Source organism: Mauremys reevesii, linkage group 23 (genome assembly GCF_016161935.1).
Source record: "Mauremys reevesii isolate NIE-2019 linkage group 23, ASM1616193v1, whole genome shotgun sequence".
Classification (NCBI taxonomy): Eukaryota; Metazoa; Chordata; order Testudines; family Geoemydidae; genus Mauremys; species Mauremys reevesii.
This window is the reverse complement of record NC_052645.1, coordinates 20146380-20169805: the sequence shown is the minus strand read 5'-3', so window position 1 is coordinate 20169805 and position 23426 is coordinate 20146380. Positions and strand designations below refer to the sequence as shown.

The window sequence follows — 23426 nt, the reverse complement described above, 5'->3', positions numbered from 1 at the left end:
TTCAGCTGACATTTCACCCCGTGTGTTTCTTTCAGTGCCTGAGCAGTCCCAGTAAAGTCTTTGGGCCAGAAGCCTACATTAGCCACATTCTTTTCACACATCTCTTTTCTGGAGTGTTTGAGAGTGTTTTGAAAGTTGGAATGTACCCTGGTATCTTGTGCAGAATTAAGGCCAAATTCATCCCTAGTGTAACCCCAGTAAAGCCTGCACCCAAGATGCCAGAGTGCAGACCACCAAAAATCCCATGAAAAATTCCAAACACCAATTTCTATTTCTACCAACTTGCCCATGTGTCTATCATTGCAATATCTAAGTACTAAATATTGTCATTGGGATTTGCATAGTATATTCATGGAGGACATCACGGTAGCTTCTGCTCTTCCCTTTCCCCTGGTTCTAGCATACCTTGCTTCATTTTTATAAGAAGATAATAAGACTGGCACATGAGACTCAAAAGAGACAAATCTTAAAAACTGGCTGAACCTTAGCACAAGAGAAGCAGCAGTGAGTTCTACTTGAAGCAAAGCTCTGGAAGCAAGCAAACTGTCCACTAAGCACTGGAGACATCCCTCTAGTACAGCCTTATGTGTCTAATGTTCTTCTTTTGCTATTTTAGGTGATGCTTTTTATTTCCCTGTCTCATTTACCCACGGACACCAGTTCTCCCTCCATCTATATTTATGAACAGCTGTACGTCAATATAAAAATATAATTAACGCTAAAAAACACCCAGTAATAAATAAAAAAAATGAATAAATAAAAAGTACAGAGGTTGAAGAGGCAAAGGGGAGCAAACAGATTAAAATAAGACAGCAAATGTCCAAGCAAAAAGGGCCCGAGGCACAGCAGGGCAACCTAGTTTCTGTCTGCTGAAAAATGGCAAAGCAATAGCACCTTCCCCTGGGTGAACATCTTCCAATACCATAACACTGCGTTGCAAGAGGAAATCGTATCCATCAAGCACACATGGCGCCACTCTTTTATTTACTATGAGCCATTAAGCAATAACCAAAAAGTCAGCAGCCTCGTGAAATCAAAATGTATATTTCTTCCTTTCTTTCATTCTTTTCTTTTAATGGAAATCAGCCTGTCATTCAGCACGCACCGACTGCCCTTGGTAACAACCTCCGCCTAATGAAGCGGGTCATTTAATTTGCTGGCAACAATGGAGACGATTTTCTATTCAAAAACTGCAGGCAGCTGCCTCCAACATGCTGGGCGCAAATACAATGGATTCCGAAGCTGGAAGGGAGTTGAAGCCACTATTTCATTTGTCTCCTTCCTGTCTCCTTTGGTCCATAGATGCGGTAGCGACATCATCATTTCCACAGTGTGAAGGCTGGGAGGAGAACTACTAAACATGCAGCTTTAAGCAAGGGGACTTCATGCTTAAAGGCAAGTTATATGTTGACTATGGAGGCCCTACATAGCATGAGTCCCATAGCCTCACTCAGCATCCACCACCACATTCACAGATCAGCCACTGCAGACTATCTCCCTCCACACTCCCTTGAAGGCCGTTTCCCCCAGCTTCTCTTTTGGGAATTGAACCTTTCTGTCTCACACGCCAGTGCCACTGGGTCAACCTCAAGCATATTTTTACGGAGTGTGCAGAGCACTAGTGTATCATGGATCCATACGTGGGGGCAGCTAGGACTGGAAGTGCATTTGACCTATTTCAAAGGGAACATGTGGAGATCTACACAAGTCTGAGTCCCAACAAAACAGGTCTGTTTGGGCCAAGGACACAACATTTTCAGTAGTGCAATAAGTTTACAATAGAAGTGAGTTCATATTTGTGAATAGGTTGGTGAATATTTGTGATAATTTCTTAATGAGTTTGCTTTGGCTGTGTTCCTGCTCTTTTTGTGTTTGCTTTCTGTGAATCTTCACGTGACTAAGTTTTACTTGTAGTAATTCACAAAAGTGAATTTTAAGCTCGAATAGTCATTGATAGCACATTTCAAACTTGTGCCGCAAATTTGATTAGGAGAGCTAAGCTCATGCAATGAGGGAGCAGAAAGAATAAAATGTGACTTATGTGAACCAGACATAGCTAAGCAACACGGTTGGGTTTCAAATTTCAGTGGTTCTAAATTCTAGATCCCATGATGTTCTAAAGGACCCAAAAGCATTGGTTGCCATGTGTAAGCACTGCAACATTTGGCCTGACAGGTCTGCAGCTACAGAGTCCTACCTCGTTCCGATTGCGAGTGCCTTCTCCAAACTGTGCTCTTGTTAGCCTAGCAGAAATCTGTTAGTTCAGAAGACATGCTTGGGTCAAGATGGAGAATTACATGCATACCTCACTCTGGATTAATGACGGCTGCTGTATAATCTGTTCTGTTTTAGGCCCTCTGGCAAATTACAAATGGAGGACTTAGAATGGGCAAAGGTTGGGCACCCTAGTCTGATGTTAAATCACAGAACGACTTACCTTCCACCAACGACGTCAGCAAAGTGACGTTGGCAGCTTTACGCCTTCCTGCAGGTAGATTTAAGCCTATTTTCTCTAATCTTTCCCTTAAACACCTTCCACCATTTTTTGATTTTGCCCTGCAAGAGGGAAACAAGGAGGGAAAAAGTTTTAGTTGAAAGGAAAGAAAAAGAAGCACACAGACTGCTGTTTCCCAGCTTGTTGTAACTGAGTAGTCTCTTGATTTGGCATAAAATATACAATGAGCTTCACAAATCTCAATTGTAAGGACGACTGATAACAGAATATAAAGTTTGTTAAAATCAATTTCTATATTCCAAATGACATGGTAGTCCTGGATTCTTTTATAGCCATGAAAAGAACTGCTGTTCAGTGAATGAAACAGATATGAGAATAAAAAGAACCTTCATCCAATCACTAGTTTTATTGTTTCAAATTCTCAACAATAGCAATCCTCAGTGATGCCTTTGTTCCAACAAACAGCAGCTCATCTAAGTTTGTGCAGGAGACTCGCATGTTCATTAACAAAGAAGCTTTTGGGCTGCAAGCTTGTAGGAACTTGCAAGGCGATGTGCTGTATTGCAAAAATACCCATGTGCCCAGGAGAGCACAGAGACCTGCTGGGCTTTAATGTTGTTCTTAGGGAGTCCCACCTCCAAAAGGTGGGTCTTACTGGAGTGACAACAGCAACAGCCAACCAGTGAGCTTCCCATGCAGAAAACATCATTGCAGGTTTGGGGCAGAATCTCTGCGAAAAGTAATAAAATTGACTATCACCCAGAGCAGCAGCAAAACAAGTGGCCTGTTACTGGAATAATTTAATCCAACACCTTTGCAGCCTTTGCTATTCTGAGATAAAAAGAGCCCTGGACTGGGACTTCTCTATCCGATGACAAGGTATAAAAATAACCACTTGGAAGAGCTGAACAAAGCATTCGCAATGGATCCCAGAACTAGGGCACAAGCTGCAAAATTCAGACTTGGATCCAGATATTGAGCACCCCTGAAGTTTGGCAAGGAGTTTGGGACAGGGCTTTGGCTTGGCCTGTTACAGATTTAGGGGGCAGCTGCTCAATTTGGCTCAGGATGTGAACTTTCCCAGATTCAGATCTAGGGGGTTGAAATTGTAACCAGACCTGGACATCACACCAAATCGGAAGGACCCGCAGGTGCCTTCTGAAGTCAGTGGGACGGTCGCAAGGGCATTCCCTAGACTGTAAGCTGTTTGGGGCAGGGTTTATCTTTTTGTTCTGTGTTTGACTGGGGCTCTTAGGCTCTACTACATGCAGATAATTAATAATGACCGACAAGGGTTCATCACTGGAAATAGCACAGACACTTTGACCTGAAGGAAGCAGAGAAGAGACAAAATCAGAGGAAGATAAGTATGGTGTGATGCTTACCTCCTGAGGACTCCCCCGAGAAGAGAGGCATTGAGACACTCTGGTGGGGAGAGCCTTCTCTGCACCTCCCCGACGGTCACCTTGTACTTAGAGGTGGAGCTGAGAAGGGAGAGCCGGCCAGGCACGGAGCAGAAGACCTCGTTGGGATTTGTCACCCCTCCAATCAAACTATCTTTGTTCATCGACAGGGCAGAGATGGTGGTGCCGTTCGCCTTCGAGGGGATGGGCACTGGAAGGAAAAGCAGCACCAGAGAAAGAATGTCACTGGAAAGGGTCTAAAGCAGAGGAAACAGAAACCCGGTGATGCTCGGGGCCACTCTGGCAGAATTCCAGGAGCTCAATGCACAGGCGTTTCCATCGTAAGAAGTAAACAGACATGACCAAGGTGTTTTCCTTGGTCTTGTATGTTTCTTAATGGAGAAAGAAACTGCCTGAGGGGTGGTTTGAAAACCAGGCAAGATGCAGATCTGTAACTTATCCCTCCAAATTCAGGGGTGCTAGGACCTAGGGTTCCTGTTTGGCCTCTAGGAAAGGACCAGGTGCATAATTTTGACCAGATCCCCAATCCCGCCTTCCTCTGTCTGCCTTAGGGGTGCTTAGGGATCCAAGATTTTGGTTTGGCCTCTCACAGAGAAAGGGGCCATTTGCAAAACTCAGATCTGGATCCTGTTTCAAGATTTCCAGCACTGCTGATTTTTGGAGGGGTTTTGGATTTGGGATTTTCATTGGGGCCCATGTTCACACAGCACCATTAAGGAGGAACAAAAGTCCTGGACTCTGTTCCTAGCACTCCGCTGTCTGAGACTCAGCAAACCCCAGGGGAGCTAAGGGTTGTGTGTGTGTGGACATGGAAAGACTCCCATTAACTTCATCTGGCTTTGGATCAGGCCCACAGCAAGCGGGAGCCCCACACTTGGGTCACCCTGGTCTAAAGTTAACTGAAAAGATCAGTTCACCAAACAACCCAGAACAAACTGCCTTGTACTTAATGGGGAAAATCCCAATTAAAAGCAGAAAGGTGGTGAACAGCAGACACCACACAGGGCCCATGGTCTTACACCAGGAGTGAAACTGGCCTATTTTCCCCACTAAGAAACCTCTTTGGACACAATAAAGGTTTCTCGGTTAGAGCCATGGCAGAGGCTTGTGCCAAGTGACTTTGGGTTTTATATTTTGAAATTAATACCCAATTTAACTCTGAATCCACGGTTTTCAAAGACTCCATAGCTAACTGCAAATGCAATCACTCCAGCTTGTTTAAACCCTGGCATTCTTTGTGGTTACTGAGTAATGGTCACTCCATAATGTACATTCAAACGCTACACATGCCTAATACTTAGAGCAACAAATAACAGGGTGAGATCCAGGTTTTATAAAGGAAATACACATGCCCAAAATGAAACGGCAAACCCGACAGTTAATCGGAGAGGGCAAGTACACTGAGCCCATTAAGGGGGTCTTACAATCAGCATATTGTAAATACAGCTCAACAACTTGTTAGCATGGCAATAAAAGAGCAGCACATGTTACATAAAAATGGCTAATGTGTTAGGGCTAAAAGATGAATGGAAATAAGCTCAGGTCTATTAAATTCCCTCTCAGTGTGAAACTCCGACAGTGTCGGGGACTGGAGGACAGGTTGCATGGGGTTTCCTTTCGGAACTGACTAGCAAAGGGTAAAGTTCTGACAGTTGTGACACTTGGGATTGTGGCTGATTAAGAGGTTCTAAGGGAAGAACAGAGGCTAAAAGATTCAAGAACATCACCGTATGGGCTAGGAAAGCAGAGCTGCTTCCAGACAGCAGCGACGTCAGGGCTTTCTTTCACATTCCCAGGATGGTTAATATTTATCCCTTGGCACATTCCTAAAATAAAAAGCCAGAGCATGTTTTTAAAATGTCCACGTATCACTGCAAAGATATGTCTCACTGCAGATCCATGCATTCCTACGTTTTCGGACTTCATTGAGACATCCATCCATGCATCCATGCAGTCCCATGCATCCCTGGAGAGCTGTGTATGTCTTGTGGTTTCGTGTGTTTTGTGCATCACTGTGTATCCATGTGTTTCCATGCATTCATGTGTCAGTGAAGAGCTGTGCATTACTTGTAGGTTCATACTTCATCACGCATTTGGGCATCCCTGTGGATTCATGCATCAATGTGTATTCATGCTTCCACGCACCACTTGGCACCTACGTATCTGTGTGTCTGACTACATAACCATGCAACATGGTAGAACCATGCAGCACCACTCATCCACATGTCACAGCAATTAGTTTCCCCTGGTCCTGGATGAGAGAGCGAATCCATTTGGACTTGGTGTGGTGTAATGCTAGACGCTATTGGAAAGCTCACCTTGCAGAGCAAAAAGGTAAAATGCAGACGTGTTTGGGAGGCATTCCATGCCGTGACAGAGTGCTGAGCAGCCAGGCGCTGCGGTGCATAGCAGCAGAGTGATGGGCAGATGAACAGAGCATGATGAGGCACTGACACATGGTGTGTCACTATGACAGTTTTAAAACATGTGCTGACTTTTTTTTAGGAATATGCACACTGCAGAAAACCAATCCACCTAGAGAAGACTAAACTAGTCCCTGCCACTCCCAGAGCCACAGTCCAGAACCAGTTAGGCAGTCTCTATTACATGTAATGACTTTCTGAATTTTATAGGCGCTGTGACAAGGAGAACCCATAGCAGACAATTAATTTGAATAATGATCTGGATTTCAGCAGTGCCTAGAAACCCCAACTGAGATCAGGGCCCTATTGTGCTAGGTGCTGTACATACACAGAAGGAGAGAGAGTCCTGTCCCAAAGTGTTTGCAATCTAAATAGACAAGAAGGTGGAAGGGGAAACAGAGGCACAGAGAGGGGAAGTAACTTGTCCAAGGTCACAGAGCAGCCATTGGTAGCACTGGGAATAGACTCCAAATCTCCTGACTCCAAGGTCATTGCCCTATCCACTAGACCAGGCTACCTCAATCCAATCAGACAGTCAAACATAACTACATGAACTATTTTCTTTTTGGCGTTGCTTTCTGTTTGCCTGGTCTGATCTGCAGCTTTTTTACCAATAAACCTGCTGCAGGTCAGAGACAAAACTATCATCAGAGACTGGGAGTTTGGTTTCTTTGGCTTTTTTGGAACCAAAATTGGCTCTTGCCATGAGCAAACCAAAATGTCCCCCGATCTGCAGAACAGCTGCTTTCCTGTTCCCTCAAGAGGTGATCAGAACACCTGAGCCAGCCTGCAGGCAAGACTAGCACAAGACTATCGGAGGTTTGCCTAATACACAGCAGGCAAAACGAAACCCTGCCTGCACTAGCGCTGGGTTCGCATTGTTTCCGATGCACTTTGAAAGAGCGGAGTCTCGCTTTCCAAGCCATGCTGGTGCTTCCAGATGACTGACCCTCTGGGAAATGCTGAGTTGGTCCAAGCAAAGAACATTTCTGAGATTTAGACCTGGGCCCCAGAGCAGCAGGAGGAACCACTGTAGCAAGATTTAAAATTACATACCAGGGACAAGGTTTTCATGGCAAAATGGCTGGGCTTCAGGCCATTGGATGGTTCTCACCAGGAAACGTTCCGTTACTCCATGTGCTAAGCAAAGGCGGCAGTGGGATGCACGGTTTGTATACAAGTCTACATCGGAACATTCCCAGTGTTTGCCTCCAGTGTTAAGGCTGTGATATAAAAATTTAAGCAGGCTGCATTGTACTGGGCTTTCTCTTCTAAAGTCTCCTTGGTTTAGGCCACCTGAGATGTCCTGTCTGGGGTTTGACCCACCTTTGAACACTGGGGGTATTGCCTTCCCATCAGTGGACTTATTCTTCCATTAGGCTGGATGAGAAATAGGTGTGTATATCAAAGGATGAATTGACCCCACTGCAGATGGATAACCCTAGAAATATAGGACCCTAGTTAGGAATTTTGATGAGCTGAGCCATCTGTCCTTGTATTATACAGAGACTGTATTGCCAGCGTGAATATTGCAGGGACACGCCCAAGGTACAGCTCCTCTGTGTAACGGTGACTATAAACCCAGTCACTGGGTGGCAAGGAAGGAGTTAAAATGCTCTCCTGGACACAGAACTCACCACAGGTGTTTCTCTCCTCACTGCAGGGATTGCCAGACAGCCAGGCTGGGGAGGAGAGGTAATTGGATAGGGCTCAGCTGGAGGGAGTTACTCCAGGAGGACGGCTACAAAAGGATGCAGCAAAAACTGCTGGGTTTCTCTTTCTGTTTGTGTTGAGCTGAGCTAGGGGAGTGGCAAGGGATCTGATTTAAGTTAGTGAGCATCACCTCTACCTGCCAGAGCTCCAGAACTCAGTGGGATGGGGAGAATAGGGAAGATGATAAAATATGGCTAGGTGGCACTGTCTGCTTAGCTTAGCTTAGCTTCTGTGGATTCAAGCCCTTGCCCTCTTGACTCACCTGCCCCTCCCCAGTCATGTTTAAAGTGATACTTTTATTGTGTGTTTTTAGTAACTGCCTGGAGAACTTGAAACCTGTTTCTTTCCTGATGCTTTCTGCTTCACTATGCACAATTATTATTACTTAATTATTTCTATGGAAACAGTTACCCAGATTAGAGACCCATTTAGCTCCAGCGTTGAAAGACAGCCCCTGCCCCGGAGAGTTTACAGACTATGCAATAGCTGAATAATCGGCTCAGACAAGGGGAAGACCTGGTAGCATTAGAGACGGGGCTGGGGGGGCGGGTGTTCCCAGAGGTCTGCAGTTGCAGGGAGCCTACAGCCCAGGCAATGCTAGAAGACAGGGCTTTGCAAAGCAAAGGTGGGGTTTAAGGAGGGATTTAAAAGATGTGACTTGTGTGCTGGGTGACTGGCACTGGTTTATTTTTAAGCAAGGAACATTAAGTTCCCATTTTGTGGGGGGAGACTCATGGAGTCTGCAGACAGTTTTAGGCAGATGGATGGATTGTGTTTTGGGGCTACCTATCTTTAGCTCTGTCCCTTTGGCAATCCCAAGTTAAACCAGGGGCTTAAAAACTATAAATGGCAGCGTGTCATTAATGAATAGCACTTACTTGTGTTGCGGTTGTGCCGAAAGGCCCCGATTGAGAAGAGGGGCCCACGGTACTGAGTGCTGAACAGACACATAGCGAGAGGCAGTCCCTGCCCCAAGGAAATTACAGCATAAATAGACAAGGGTGCAGACAAGGAGTAATATCGTCTCCATTTTATAGCTGGAGAACCAAGGCCCAGATTCACAAAGGTACTTAGACATCTAGCTCCTACTGAAATAAATGGGAGTCAGGTGAATCTAGCCCTACAGACTTGCCCATGGTTTGAAATGCTTTGAACTTGCTTTGAAATGGCGTCCTGAAATATCAGGGGGGATTTTCTCACATAGTCTCTGATCTGTTATCCTCTCTCGTATAATACATTTAGTCATTAAAAATACTGCAGTGTCAGTAATAAATGTGCAAGTAGTGGGCGGATGTTGGAAGGGAAGTTGCCTCTGTGTTTCTGCAATATCGTGTTGCCAGGTGCGTTTCCATCAGGCAGAGCTCAGGATCTCACTGTCTGGTTTACCCTCCCAGGGGAGGCACTGGTTGCTACACGTTACATGTTTTGTGTGTGCCGAACAGCAGTGTAAATGGTGACCTAAAATCCCCTGGGAGCATCCAGCCATGGTGCTAGAGGGCACATGCTGTTTCATCTTCCCTTTGAACGAGAGAAACTTGTGATTTCCAACCAAAAATGCCGTGTGTGTGTGCGTGTGTGTGTGTGTGGTGTGTTGACTTGGATCTCTTTTGTCTGCTGCACACACCTTGGGCGTAGCTGTCTGAGATGGTGAAACTCACACACTGAGACAGAACTCAATTAATCTGAGACAGGGACTTTCACACAAGGGCAGAGAGAGATTTCAAAATGTGTCCCAGTTTCTAAGAACAGACAGCCACGTGGCTGTTCTGTGTACCTTTCCTCACGGCTTTCAACAGGGTTGGGCTAGCTTTTATCACCCCACGCTCATCATGCTGGATCATGCAGTGGAGCTGCTATAAACCCACAAATGCTGCGGGGTGGCCTGGTGGTAAGAGCTGAAAGACTGGGAGTCAGGACTCTGGGCGCTATTCCAGCTCTGCTCTGGACATACATTGTGTCATTTCTTCTCTGGGTGCCTGGGTTTCACCATCTGCAAAATGGGGATAAAGATACCTTGGAGGAATGTTGTGATGTTTAATTAAAGCTTGTCAAGTGCTTTGAGATCCTTGGATGAAAGATCCCGTAGGTGAAAGTGCTGGGATGGTAGATGTAGCCAGGGGGAGTAGATACAGTGCCTAGATATGAGACTGATTGATGCTTTGTAGATAGACAGAAGGGAGCTGAAAGACCAACCTGGGAGGGGCCTGGCATTTCCAGTGTGATGCTGCAGTTTTCTCAAAACTTAATGGGAGGCAGGTGCCCGGATTCTGTGCTGCGTCTCAGGCGATATAGCCCAGGATGGTGAGGGGAAAGGTGGCTTTAAGCCATCTCTGTACCTCCTGGATTCTGGGTTCAGGGGGGCTGCACAGCCCCGTCTTTAAGTTAGGTCCAAGGGGTGTTCTAACTTGTGGCCGTTCTACAGCCCAGATTAACTGGAGTGCAGAGCTCCCTGGCCACATCCCCTCCTCCCATCAGGATGCCCTGGTGCCAGAGGCTGCTCAGGGAGACTGCCCAGAGTCCTTTTGCCAGCTCTAGGCCATCTTTGCCTGCTACCTACCCCCCACCTCATATTACAAACACAGCCCCGGCCAGAGCAGAGGGAAATGAGAGCTCCACCAGATCCACTTTTGCCTACAGTTTGCTGGGAAAAAAATCTTTACACATTTACTCTGGTATCAAAATCCTTCCTTGCAAAGCATCTGCACCCAGCACTTGTCTTTCCCCAAGCAGCTGCCTCAGCCCCCCACAATAAATGGTACATCACACTCCCTGCAACTGAGAGCTTTAATTGTCACCTTACAATCTGCAAACTGATTATTCCCTGCAGCGCCGGGAGCTTGGCTGGAGGAGGGTTTCTCTTTTGCTCCCGTGGAAGAATAATGCATTGGCTGCTACCAGTGGCCCTGATTCTGATCTCACTTCTCCTGAGACCTCCATGGCCTTCGCTACAGTCCCCTCTGACTCACTCAGGGTGCGTGAGAGCAGGGCCAAGGTTTGAAAATGTACAGATCGGTGTTTACAAAATGTAGCAGAAGAAAGGAAGCTTGGAGTTTGGGTTTGGTTCTGGTTTGGGGAAGCATCCAAACTCCTGGTCATTTATCTGAATGTCTTGGGACTGGTTCTCACTGACAATTGACACCAGTGTAAATCAGGAGTCGCTCCACTGAGCCAATGGAACTAGGTGGGTGTAAAACCAGTGCCAGGGAGAACAGAGTAAGGCCTGTTTCTGTAGAACCGGGCTGGAGATCTCCCAAGACTAGGAAGCGTAAGCACGAGGTTTCTAGCACGTTTGCTCCTGGTCCCAGCTAAGAGTCCCCTGCGCACAGAAGCCTTTGCTTTGGATTCAGTTTCCAGGTGCACGGAGAACCCAGAAAGGGAAGGGGAAATGTATCCAAGAGGTTCCTCTCAAAAAGTGAGAAAGGGCTTGAAGAGTTTCCTAATTTGTCCCTGTCTGGTTTGTCCCATCCCACGCCAACCTCAGTGTCTGTTAGAAAGCAGACATCTCTCTATCCCCAGCTCCCACTGTACAGCAAGCAGAATGATCTTTCATCTGTCAGGAATGGGTTAGGATTGCAGCACTGACAGATTTGTAACCCCGTGGTGCTGTTGCCTCTGGAGATACCCTCCATCCTTTGTCCTGAGTGTTTGGTGCTTTGGTGGCAATGACATTGCACCTCCAGGCATCCATGGTGCTGTCTGTCTTTGCAACAAGTGGATATTCGAGCTTGTGAATGTATAAAAACTCCTCGCAGTGCTGGGATCTCAAAACTCTATTGTCCAGATACTGTCCTTAGAGACTAGTCAATTGGTTCCTGATGTACATTGGAAAATGGTGACTCTCTTGCCTGTTCTTTCATTAGAAAATTGCATTCTTAGCCCCTGGCACCCACCAGTATGTAGCAAAGAGAGCTTTACAAGGAAACTGGCCTGGATGGAGGGAGTCTTGTAGCCTTGGCTTTGGTATTTCTGAGGCTTAAATGTTTCATCTGTTCCCTGTAGCTGGCTTTATTCCCACTGACATGCCATCCTGATGAGGAGGGGTTAAGAATCACTGAATTTTGCTAGAAAAAGTTTCAAACGCGATCTGGATGTAAATCAGGAAAGAAGCCTTCTGCAAATCTTCATTTGAATTCAAAAGTGAATTTCAATTCTGCTGTGTTTGCAGTATGCTTGCGTTTGATTCCCACAAACATCTGAGCCTTTAAACTTCTGTAGGTGACTTGTAAACAACAATTTTTAAGCAGGAATATTCACCACAAGCAAATTTTGAAGCGTCTGTTTAATTGACAAATTAGCAGTGTGCACAGTGGTGGTCAGGTAGTGTACATACGGCATCCAATCAAATTACAGGAAAAATACCATGTGATTTCTGTAGCTAGCCACTAGCCACTCTGATACCATGATGAGGAGCATGATGGACACATTTTGAGGTTCAAATATTGGCTCTTCACAATGAACTGTTCTTACAGGAGAAAATATTTTACAACAAAAATGTGCACATGCGTTTTCATTTGAGAAATGTTTGTCCTTCTTGAACACAATTTGTGGGCAGAAAAAGTGGCAACATTTGATGACTAAATTGTTTATTTGCAAATTACTTGCTCAGCTTTATTTCCAACTCAATCACTGGGCATGGTGAAGAAGAAACAAGTCCACAGGGAGTATGTAGATCAAGAAACCTCACCCTTCCTACCAGCCTGTTTTCATCTTCTCTCTGACACATGCCTATCGAACCCTAGAGCCCAGCTACACCAAACCTCTGTGTAATGCAGCTGTTATAGCAAGAGATCTTCAGGAAGTCAGAATGTTAACACTTGGCTGGGTGTTTTAAAGAGGTATTCAGTGAAACCTGTATAGGAGACCAACCCTATAAAACAGTCTCTAGTCTTAAGATACAGCCCCCAGAAGTATCCTTAGGCACACTGGTCCTGGTTCTTTCTCCTCTCACTGGTTACACACTGCTGTCAGCTCCACTGAGTTTAATGGAGTCACTCTAGATTTACAACCAGTTCTGCTCCACCTTTAAAAGGACACCTGCACTGAGTAATCTATTTTTATCAGTCCTTTGAAAGGTTGCTTAAGACAAGTTTCACTTGTGTGACAGAATTCTAGATGCTAGCACAAAGGAACCTTTTGTGTGAGTCCGAGTCCAGCCCCTTGCATCGGAAACAGCAATGCCTAGTGATTAGAACAGGGGACAGGGAATCAAGATTCCTGGATTCAATTCCTTGGCACAAAGTGGGACGTTGGGTCTATCACTTAAGCTCTCTCTGCCTCATTTTGCTCACTGGTAAGATGTATTTATGTAGACAGGGTTGAGAGGCTTTAGTTAATTAATGTTTGTAAACATTAACAAGGGCAAAGGATTATCATCATCCATCAAGGAGGACTAATCTAACCTCAGTTTGAATGTCTCCAGTTGTAAATTACATACTGTAGATACCCAGATATACAAGAAGTGTCTGTGTGTGGGTGTGAGCGAAAGCCAGTGGCTCCTACTGTACCTTTGAAAGCCCTTCTTTTCAATCAGACGGTACTTCAGAGTTCAGATTGTTCAATTTCCTGGTGTTTCAGCAGGGAGGTATTTATTGATGGTTCTGAGAAGGAGGTCAGTGCCATCAGCTATATTTCAAACCTGCAGTCTGTAATTATCCTTTCTTCCCAGAGGGGATTATACAGGTATTTTCTTTATCTTGAATGCACAACCTGAACCAAGTCCCCAGGTCAAAGAGCCTCTCTAGGAAATGCTGCAATCTGCTTGCAGGCCTTTTCAAATGGAAGGATCGAAAGAATCTTGTTTTTATCTTTCGGCTTTCAAGATTCCTGGATGCTGATCGGTAAATGGAACTTAGAATCTCAAAGGGAAAATGGAGTACAGGGCAGAAGCCTCCAGACTGTTCCCACGAGATCGTTAACACGAAGAGACCCTGTGCTTAGGCAAGATCTTTATACTAAAATTTTCTTTCCAAATGCAAATCAATACAGCAGATTATGCCCCAAAGCTGACCAGTTAAATATATTTGACCAAAGTCAGACTGGAGTAGTTTGAAGGAATCCCTCTCACTTGAGGTTTTTAAGAACAGGTTAGACAACACCTGTCAGGGCTGGTGTAGGTTAGTCTTGCCTCAGCCCAGGGGGCTGGACTACATGACCTTGCAAAGACCCTGCCAGCCCTATATTTCAATGTGATTCTACATTCAACCCACTTATATTTCCCCTGTGATTTCAGTTGAATACAGATTCTTCTTTACTTTCCGCTCAAACTGTTGTCTACTGTTGCTGTGAACCATTAAACATATCCTGTGTTTAATCCCAGAGGTAGCTGAATGTCTGTGGTGGGTTTCATGATCAGCTTAAAACATTTATGAGAGCAGCTGAGTATTCTTTGGACTGAAAGGTGCTAGTTAAGTTAAAGATGAAACCTGAATACTGTATTGTCTCCTTAGAAAACAGACAATCAATAGGATAACAAAAACTATTCAAACACATGAGCACAAAGTCTTTTCATCTTCAGGTTTGGGAAACAGAGGTGAGCAAGTAATTTTCAATTAATAATTGTATTGAATTAATTTTGCCGCCTTTAATGTTCATGAATTGTCTACAAAAGGATCACAAAATGCTCCAATGTATTTGTTATTCAGAATCATTCATGCATTTCTGCAGCTAATTCACAAACAATTCATTGTGAATATTCACAATATGCACAGTCTTGGTTAGTTTCATAAATCACATGGAATTGTTTCAGTTCTCTGATTGAATGACTTAGGTAACAGCCTGAATTGCAAATTGTGCAATTCAAAATTAGCAAATATTCAAGGTTAAAATTCACTCTTTGCTATTGAAATTCAAATGATCACAGAAAGTGAATACAAATAGGTCACACACACAGTCCCTTAGAAGAGTATCAGAGGGGTAGCCGTGTTAGTCTGGTTCTGTAAAAGCAGCAAAGAATCCTGTGGCACCTTATAGACTAACACTTCTTCGGATGCAAGTATTCACCCACGAAAGCTCATGCTGCAAAACATCTGTTAGTCTATAAGGTGCCACAGGATTCTTTGCTGCTTTTACAGTCCTTTAGAAATGTGCTTTCGAATTTCAATTAATATTTCTGATAATTTTTTCCACCATTCACTCAGCTCTAGAAATAACTATCCAAGTAATGCTCTCCACAATGCTATCTGCTGTCTATAGTGAACAATGTTGCAATGTTTATTTTCAGCTTTATATCTCTGTTGAAAAGGTAGGGTTTATTACAACAATTTAGCTCCTTCCATTTTTCCTTCCTAATTAAATATAGTCTTCCTTAAGTCATGAAACTGAACCCCTTCTTCATCCCTATATTAGCAAAAATAAAATAAAATATAACAATAAATAAAATCCTTAATTAATTTGTTACCAGCTCACTATCATTCAATAGCTACTGCCCCTTTTCATAAATAATGTTTTCGCTTCACATTAATTTAAAAAAATATAGATATTTGGAAGGGTGTGTAAAGGATAATAAAATGGGGAGTGGAAAAGAATGAAAAGATAAATGAAGGTTTGCGAGTTTCCTAAAGTTTAAATGAAAGGAATTTGAAACTGGAGTTCAGTGCCAATGACAAAGAAAGTTTCTTAATATCAAACTAGATCAGCCCAGTTTCAGATGTGTAACACAGTAGCAAACTCTTTCACACACACCCCGTCACCATTCTGCCCTGTAGCATTAAGCATCACAGGTTTATTCATTTAGCAGCACAAACTCCCATTACTTTTTGGCAACGGGTATATGGGATCTTTATGTGTTTAAACAGTATAATCCATTTTACAGTAATATGCTTGAGAGGTTTTCACTGTATTTCCTATAGAAGCGCCTGAATTTGTGTGGCTTGGATCTACATAATCTAAAAGGAGAGAATAAAGATGCAGTGTCTTTTAGAAATGGCTGTGGATCCTATATAAGCCATGTTAATGTTGCTATCAATTTGTTAAAATGTATTTAGATTACAGAAGGGCGAAAGACCCTTCAGCAAAGATTAGACTGGAATAGTAATACAAAAAAATACTTCTCTTCATGTAGAACTTGCTGCCAATCCACAGAACATTTGGGGAGGGCTTTAATTTGAGCTTCAAACCACAGTCATGTAAATATGCCAGTCCACCTGCCATTTTGGAGTTGGTGGGTAGCTTGGAGATACCTCTAGGGGAAAGACACCAGTACCACTGATCTCCATCAGACCTCTAGTTCAAAAGCCTGCACACTGGCAAAATCACATGGGATGCCAGGCATTTTTCAGTATAATTGAAACCTTACTTAAAGGAGCAATGGGCGTTCTCTGCAGGGCTAAGCTGCCACGGTTTTCATGGGTGGGATTCTAGACATCTCATAGAAATGGACACACTGCAAAAATCTTTTATCGCAGGCCCACCATGCTTTAGAAACTGCTTTAAGATGAATCCCTTATAAGAGCCTGATTCTGGAACTCTGTGCCCATGCAGAGCGCTCCTTTGACATCAGTGGGGCTCTGCACAGACACAGGGGATTTGCCCACATGGGTCCTTGCTGGACTGGGGTCCTGTTCCAGACGAGGGGGGAGTTGGCAGATCTGTGTGTAATACTGACATGTGTTAAGATAAATTGTTTTGCCGAACAACCAATCTCAAGAAATTGATTCCTCCTGGTATTTTTGGTGGCAATTATTAATCAATTAGAGCTGACTGAAAAATGTCCATCCACATGGTTTTTAGTATAAAATGGCTTTTCAGCAAAACAGGAACGTTCATAGAAAAAAATCCATTTTCATCAAAATTTTCTACAAGAGAAAAAAAATCCCAACCAGCTCTAATAATAAGTGTCAGATTGAATCCAATGCTCCACATGGAATGAGGAGTTATCCTTATGAAAGAGTTATTTTAATTGCAGCTGTTAACATAGCTATACATTCTTGTTACTTTTATAATTGTTCTGATCACTTCTTGATTTGAATGGCCCTTCCTGTTTGTGACGATGAGTTGTTCGCTTGGAGCAATCCTGAATATTTTCGGGAAAAGGCAGGCAGTGTCTCCTGCTAATACCACATCAAACAAAACAAAGTTCCGCTTTCTCTCACACGTTGCATGCAGCATTGTCAAAATCTCTGCCTTTGGTATCTGCCAAGCACAGAAAATTTAGCAGGGATTTTTATGCATCTGATTACTGTCTATCTGTAATGAGCCTGCAGGGAGTCAATGGTGTCTAGTGGTTAGAGGAGGAGACTGCAGATCAGGAGGCCTGAGTTCTGTTGCCAGCTATTCATTGGCTCGCTGAATGACTTTGAGCAACTCTCTTAACCAGCTACTTTACTCTCCATCTCTGCTACTTATGTGGTCCCAACAACACAGTATCTGAGCGCTTCCCAGTCTTTAATGGATTTATCCTCACAACACTCCTCTAATGCAGGGAAGTGTTGTTATTCCCATTGCACAGATGGGAAACTGAGGCAGAGAGAGACTAGGGCTCGGATCCACAAAGGTATTTAGGCCCCTAGATTCCATTGATTTCAGTGGGAGTTAGGAGCCTAAATACCCTTGAGGATCTGGCCCTAAGTGACTTGCTCAAGGTCAGAGAGTAAGTCTGTGGCAGAGCTGGGAATTAAATGGACATCTCCCAAGTCCCAGGCTAGTGCCCTAACCTGTCCTCTCTGTGCCTCTGTTTTCCCATCTGTAAAGTTGGGACTTTCTGACCTTTTGCAAACCCCATGGAGCTCACTGGATGAGACGAGATCTTTGGCTGCCATGTATTGTTCTCATTTATACGCAGTTCATCAGAAGCAATTTTTGCTTTTGTTTTTAGAGGATATTGTGCTAAATAAAACCAGTGGGAGCTTTTAGCCAGACGTGAAAAAATCCCTCTGGTCACTGCTCAGAAAGGAAATCGGTTCAGTCCAATACTGAAGCATCCAGAACAAGCCAAGAGAAAATGTATCTGAGTGGTGGGGGAGTGTCTGATCACGGCTAGTGGAGACTGTGGAACATGAAGCACCAGAGAGATGAGAATTGCCTGGGAGGATGTGTCTCCATCTAGTCATCTCCCATTTGGAGACAGAGCTCATGCAGCTCAGGACCCGTCCTGTTCATCCAGATGGAACAAGGGCTGACCAGATCCTTCATCACCCAGCCCCTACGTACTCTGGGGACTGAGGCTAGATAAATAGCTGAGATAGAGCAGGGGAGGATTCAAACCAAGCCAGAATTCCAAGCAAGCTGGATGTTGGCTACGTCTGGCAATGAACTGAAGCTGCAGAGTTCAGCTCCAGGGCTGACTGCTCGTGCACCCGCCATCCAGCAACAGACCTGACCCCTCCGGAACCCCGACATCCTACTCTAGACGCTGTCAGTTACAGGGATTTCATTTGGGTTCATCTCTAGCAATCATTGTGCTTCTCCACCCTGGGCAAGCCCGAGGGACACGTCAGCTGGCACTTGCTTGGTCAAAGCCTCTTCCCAGGGGGCATGTCTGACCCCTCTCACCATGGAGAGTGAACCTGGGGCTCAGACTGCCCCAGACCTCCAGTGACTGATCCCCCTCCCCACCCACCCATCCCTCAACCTGCTCTACCGGTTCCCAAAGCTTCTGCCTGAGGCCCTTTCACCTCTCACCTACTCCAGGGCCCTGCAAGTGTCAGCTCTGCCTACACATCCTGGTTTTGTCTTGGGGCTGCAAAGCCCAAATAGCCTGGGAGAGGCTCTTTCAAGTCTGTCCAGTTGAGCCCAGGTGTTCTCAAGAGCCCTCCAGCCCAGCTGTGCAGGTCCTGGCAATGCAGAGGAGTATCCTGCCTTTTTGGAGTTTCACTGAACTGAACCTTATGGGCAAATGTAGACCTGGTCCTAAGATCAAGAGAGTCTGGCATCAGGGCATTGGTTTGGTCCGCGCTGCACGGCAGGTCATGAAGCCAGACACTGAAGAAAGAACCTTTGCAAATCTACTCAAGCATGTGGATTCTTTTTCCAGCAGGAACTCTCTCTCTGGGTGACTCAGAGCCTCTATTGGATCCGTTTGAGCCAACAGTGGTACCCAGATGCCGCAGGGATTGGGGTGGTAAAAGAATCTGAATAGAGTAGAATTTAGCACAGAGCATCTCCAAAGCATTTTACCCACTTTGGCTAATTAATCACCATTTTAAAGAGAAAGAAAACCCTGAGGTACTGAGAGATCAAGGCCCACATCCTCAAAGGCATTTAGGCCCCTAACTTCCATTGATTTCCTTCGATTTTGGTGGGAACTAGGAGTCTAAATACCTTTGAGGATCTGGGCCTAAGAGACCCGCCAAAGGTCGCAGAGGAAGAGGAGGGATGGGACAGCGGTTAGGGAACAATCTGTGACTCAGAGACCTGAGATCTTTAGGTAATTAAGGTTTTGTACATTTTCATCTGAGACTGGGGATCTTGGATTATCACTTAGCAAGCAAGCGATGAAGGAGGAAGGATGGTCTAGTGGTTAGGGAGATTTGGGCTGTGGAGACCTGGGTTTGATTCCCAGCTCTGTCAAAGACGTCCTGTGTGACCTTGGGTAAGTAACGTGACATCACTGTGCCTCAGTTCTCCATCTGTACAATGGGGGTAACAGCAATTCCTAGGCAGTATGAGGAGACTACGTTAAATATTGTGAGGCACCCAGATACTACAGTGAGGGGGCCAGGTAAGTACCTAGATCAAAAGCAAGTCAGTAGCTGAGCCAGGAATAGAACCTGGGATTTCCTGGCTCCCTCTGCTAGATGTAGCTGCCTGTCTGCTGAGGTAACGCAAAGAGCAGCATTTTGCTTCAAGGCTCTGAGTGCTAATGTCAGTAGAGCTGGGTGGTTTGGGGAGGTTAAATGACTCGTTGTGAAACAAAGCCAAGCATGCAGGGCAAGGTGACGCTTGGAGTAGGCAAATCTGGCCTGTTGTAGCTAAGGAAGTTTCCCAGGCATGTGTGTTTCCAGATAAGTATCATTTCTGAGCTGAGTGCCAACGTCCTGGGTATTTGCAGCACGAGGACGTTACTGAGCTCCCCAGGTTTATGACTGTGCAGATATGCTGACAATCTCATTATGTTCCAGTTGGGGCGGCAGCTTCTTAGAGCACATAGCAAGGGGATATTACACCAGAAATATACCATGGTGAGAGCTTTTGCTAGGTAAAACAAGTGCTCCTGGCAGTGAGGACATGCCTGACCTGAGAGCACCCAGCCTGCTGCCTACAGCACCACGCAAAATTCCGGTGCATAATGGGATGCTGGGGTTTGTGAAACTGCATTTCGGTACTCAGCATTCTCTGCCAGTTCCCTGCTGCTGGGGTCTGAGCTCTGCTGGGAACAGGCTGCAAAGGCTGGGCTGGACTCGCGGGCACTTGTACTGTCCAGCCTGCTTTGCAAGCCAGCACTGGGGGGAACTCTCTTGCACTTAGCCTCTGGGCATGTATGGAGGGTGAGACAGACATACAGAAAACTGTCATTCAGAAGTTGGTTCTGCAGAGCGTGTGGATTTGAATGGCTGTTCTTGAGCATTTTCATAGATTCCAAGGCCAGAAGGGACCACTGTGATCATCTAGTTAGCTCTCCTGTACAACACAGGCCAGAGAACTTCCCAACTTAATTCCCAGAGCAGATCTGTTAGAAAAACAGCCAATCTTGATTTAAAAATTGTCAGTGATGGAGAATCCACCAGGACCCTTGGTAAATTGTTCCGATGGTTAATGACTCTCTCTATTAAAAATGTGCACCTTATTTCCACTCCGAATTTGTCTAGCTTCAACTTGCAGCCATTGGATCATGTTGTACCTTTCTCTGCTAGACTGAAGAGCCCTTTATTAAATATTTGTTCTCCATAGACTGTACTCATATCACCCCTTAACCTTCTCTTTATTAAGGTAAATAGATTGAGCTCCTTGAGTCTCTCACTCTAAAGCAGGTTTCTAACCCTGTGATCATTCTGTGGCTCTTCTCTGAATCTCCTCCAATTTATCAACATCCTTCTTGAATTGTGGGCACCAGAACTGGACACAGGATTCCAGCAGTGGTTGCACCATTGCTAAATACAGATGGAAAATAACCTCCTCGCTCCTCCTTGAGATTCCTGTTTATGTTTATTTTGGGTGTCTTACTCATGAACAGGAATAGCCAGACTGGATCAGATCAGGGCTCTTGGTAGTCCAGTGTCCTGTCTCCAGCAGTGACCAAAACTGGTTATTTCAGAGACAAGTGCAAGGCACTTCACAATAAAATAAGCTGCCTATAGGGGAAGTTTCCTCCTACACCCAGGCAGGTAGCAGTTGGCTTCTGCCCTGAAGTGTAAAAGCGTTTATAACCCACATATTTCTATCCTGTATAATGTAACTCTGGTTGTTCTCATTAGCCATGTAAGCATCTGTTCCTTTTTTGAATCCTGATAAACTCTTGGAATCAAAGCTATCTAGTGGCAATGAGATCCACAGGCTGACTATGTGCTATGTTAAAAAAAAAGCTTTTAATTGGTTTAAAATTTGCTGCCTATTAGTCCCCTTGAGAAGTGGTAAATACAGCCTGATTTATGTTCTCTGTACCATCCATTATTTTGTAAACTTCTCTCACGTCTCCTCTCTGACCAGTCCCAGTCTTTTCAGTCTCTCTTCAGAAGGGACTCTTTCTTTCTTTCCATGTATCTAATAATTTTCCCTACCCATCTCTGCACCTCCTCTATTTTGGCTGTATCCTTTTTTGGAGATGCAGCAACCAGACCTGGACTCCAGGTGAAAACGTCCAAGTGAGTCCCAGAATGGTGTTAGAGTGTTCTCAGCTCCACCCCATTCCTTGTGCATCGTAACATTCGGCTTGCTTTGGGAGCTGCTGCTGGGCTGTTCATGGAGGTTCTCGTGGAATTGCCCAGGACACCACTCAAGTCATTTCAGGTTTTTGTTCACGCCCTTGTCCCCTTGGAATGTGGATACGTTTGTGGAGGGGGGATGCGGTTTATCAATGAGTTTGTTATTAAAACTGCATTTAATTTAAACTCGTCTAAGCAGATCCTCACTGCTGCCAGCACTTCACAGGCAGAATTCACAATGGAGTCAACAGACGGGCTGAGTGCAGACTGTCAGCATGTTCAGGAAACTCTAATGAACTAACCTTAAATCCTGCCCTCTCCTCCTTGGACACAGTGGGACTTGTGTGGCTAAACTGCACCAGGAGCAGAGGCAGGGCCGGGGTGGAGGCAGGGAGCCCCTGCATGCCACCAAACCCAGCTTCGTGGGGCACCTTCCCAACTACCGCTGGGGGACCATAGAGGGGATCTTGTGGTCAGAGGAAAAGCGTCTGGACTCTTGGCTATATAGATCTGTAAACCATTCTCCCTCGACAAAGGGATGTGCATCTGCGCTGGAGACTAGTGCAAGGATAAGGTGACAGTAGCCCCCGCTGAGCACATCACATCCTAGGGCAGGGACATTCTGTACCCTGTCTTATCTCTACCAAGCTCAGAGGGAGGATCCGTGCCCCATAAGCAATGAAGTTTTGCCCACTAAGCTTGTTAGCTCCATGCCAGACACTTAAAGAGTTTGTCATTAGCAAGAATAGTCAATTAACAGCATAAATGTGTTAATAAATTAATTTTTTTTAAAAGCTTGTGCCAGGTTCATGTTGCTGCTGTGAACTGAGCTTGCCTGGTGGCTTTCTTGGTTTGTTTAGATTTATTCACACACACACAGTTCCCGCTCCATGGGCTGTGGGACCCCCTGCCTTGACGTAACTAGAACTGCAGTCTTTCATTCAAAACTTGTTTGGGATGAAAAATGGCCTTTGTTAAAAAAAAAACAAACCAAGAAAATTGTTTGGATTTTTTTAAATATTTTTTTTTCCAATTTTTGGATGGAAAAAACTAAATCAGAAAAGTTTTGAGTTTTCAATTGTCCCTCCTTTTGCTCCAATTTCCAGTCCCTTCTCCCCACCCTCCCCCTTCAGGGACAAATGATAAAAAGGAGAAGGGGGGGAGGAAAACCAAAATCCAAACATTTTCAGGTTTTCAGGGTTGATGGGAAGTGTTAAAATCTGAACATTGTCACAAGAATTTTCAAGAAAATGAAATTTTAAAAAACATTTGCAAAACATAATTAGTCTTTTGGGACCAGCTCTAGGCATAACTCCAATCCGACAGCACGAATGCCCAAACAGAACGCCGGGACAGCAGCACGATGCAATAGAATTCAGCAGCAGCCAGCTAGGCCACGCAAAAGCTCAACTCGCCCAGCTCTGCAACAAACATCTGTAGAAAAAAAGGGGGTCTATGGAGATATGCGGGAGAGAGGCACCCTGGGCTCTGTCGGCCAGTGCTCTGGCTAAGCCATGTGCAGGGGCGGCTCTAGGAATTTGGCCGCCCCAAGCAGGGCGGCATGCCGCAGGGGGTGCGCTGCCGGTCCCGCGGCTCCAGGGGACCTCTTGCAGAC

At 45.0% G+C, this 23426-nt stretch overlaps 1 protein-coding gene across 2 annotated transcripts in view; it reads right to left on the bottom strand.

Moving 5' to 3' along the window:
* TFAP2E (transcription factor AP-2 epsilon) overlaps positions 1–23426 on the bottom strand; it is a 49416-nt gene that overhangs the window by 4446 nt on the left and 21544 nt on the right. For both annotated transcript variants that reach the window (XM_039511155.1, XM_039511157.1), the window contains 2 exons: positions 3841–4069; positions 2438–2556 (listed from right to left, as the gene is read on the bottom strand). In XM_039511155.1, coding sequence (XP_039367089.1) covers positions 2438–2556; positions 3841–4069 — 348 coding nt within the window. The remainder of the gene's footprint in view (positions 1–2437; positions 2557–3840; positions 4070–23426) is intronic.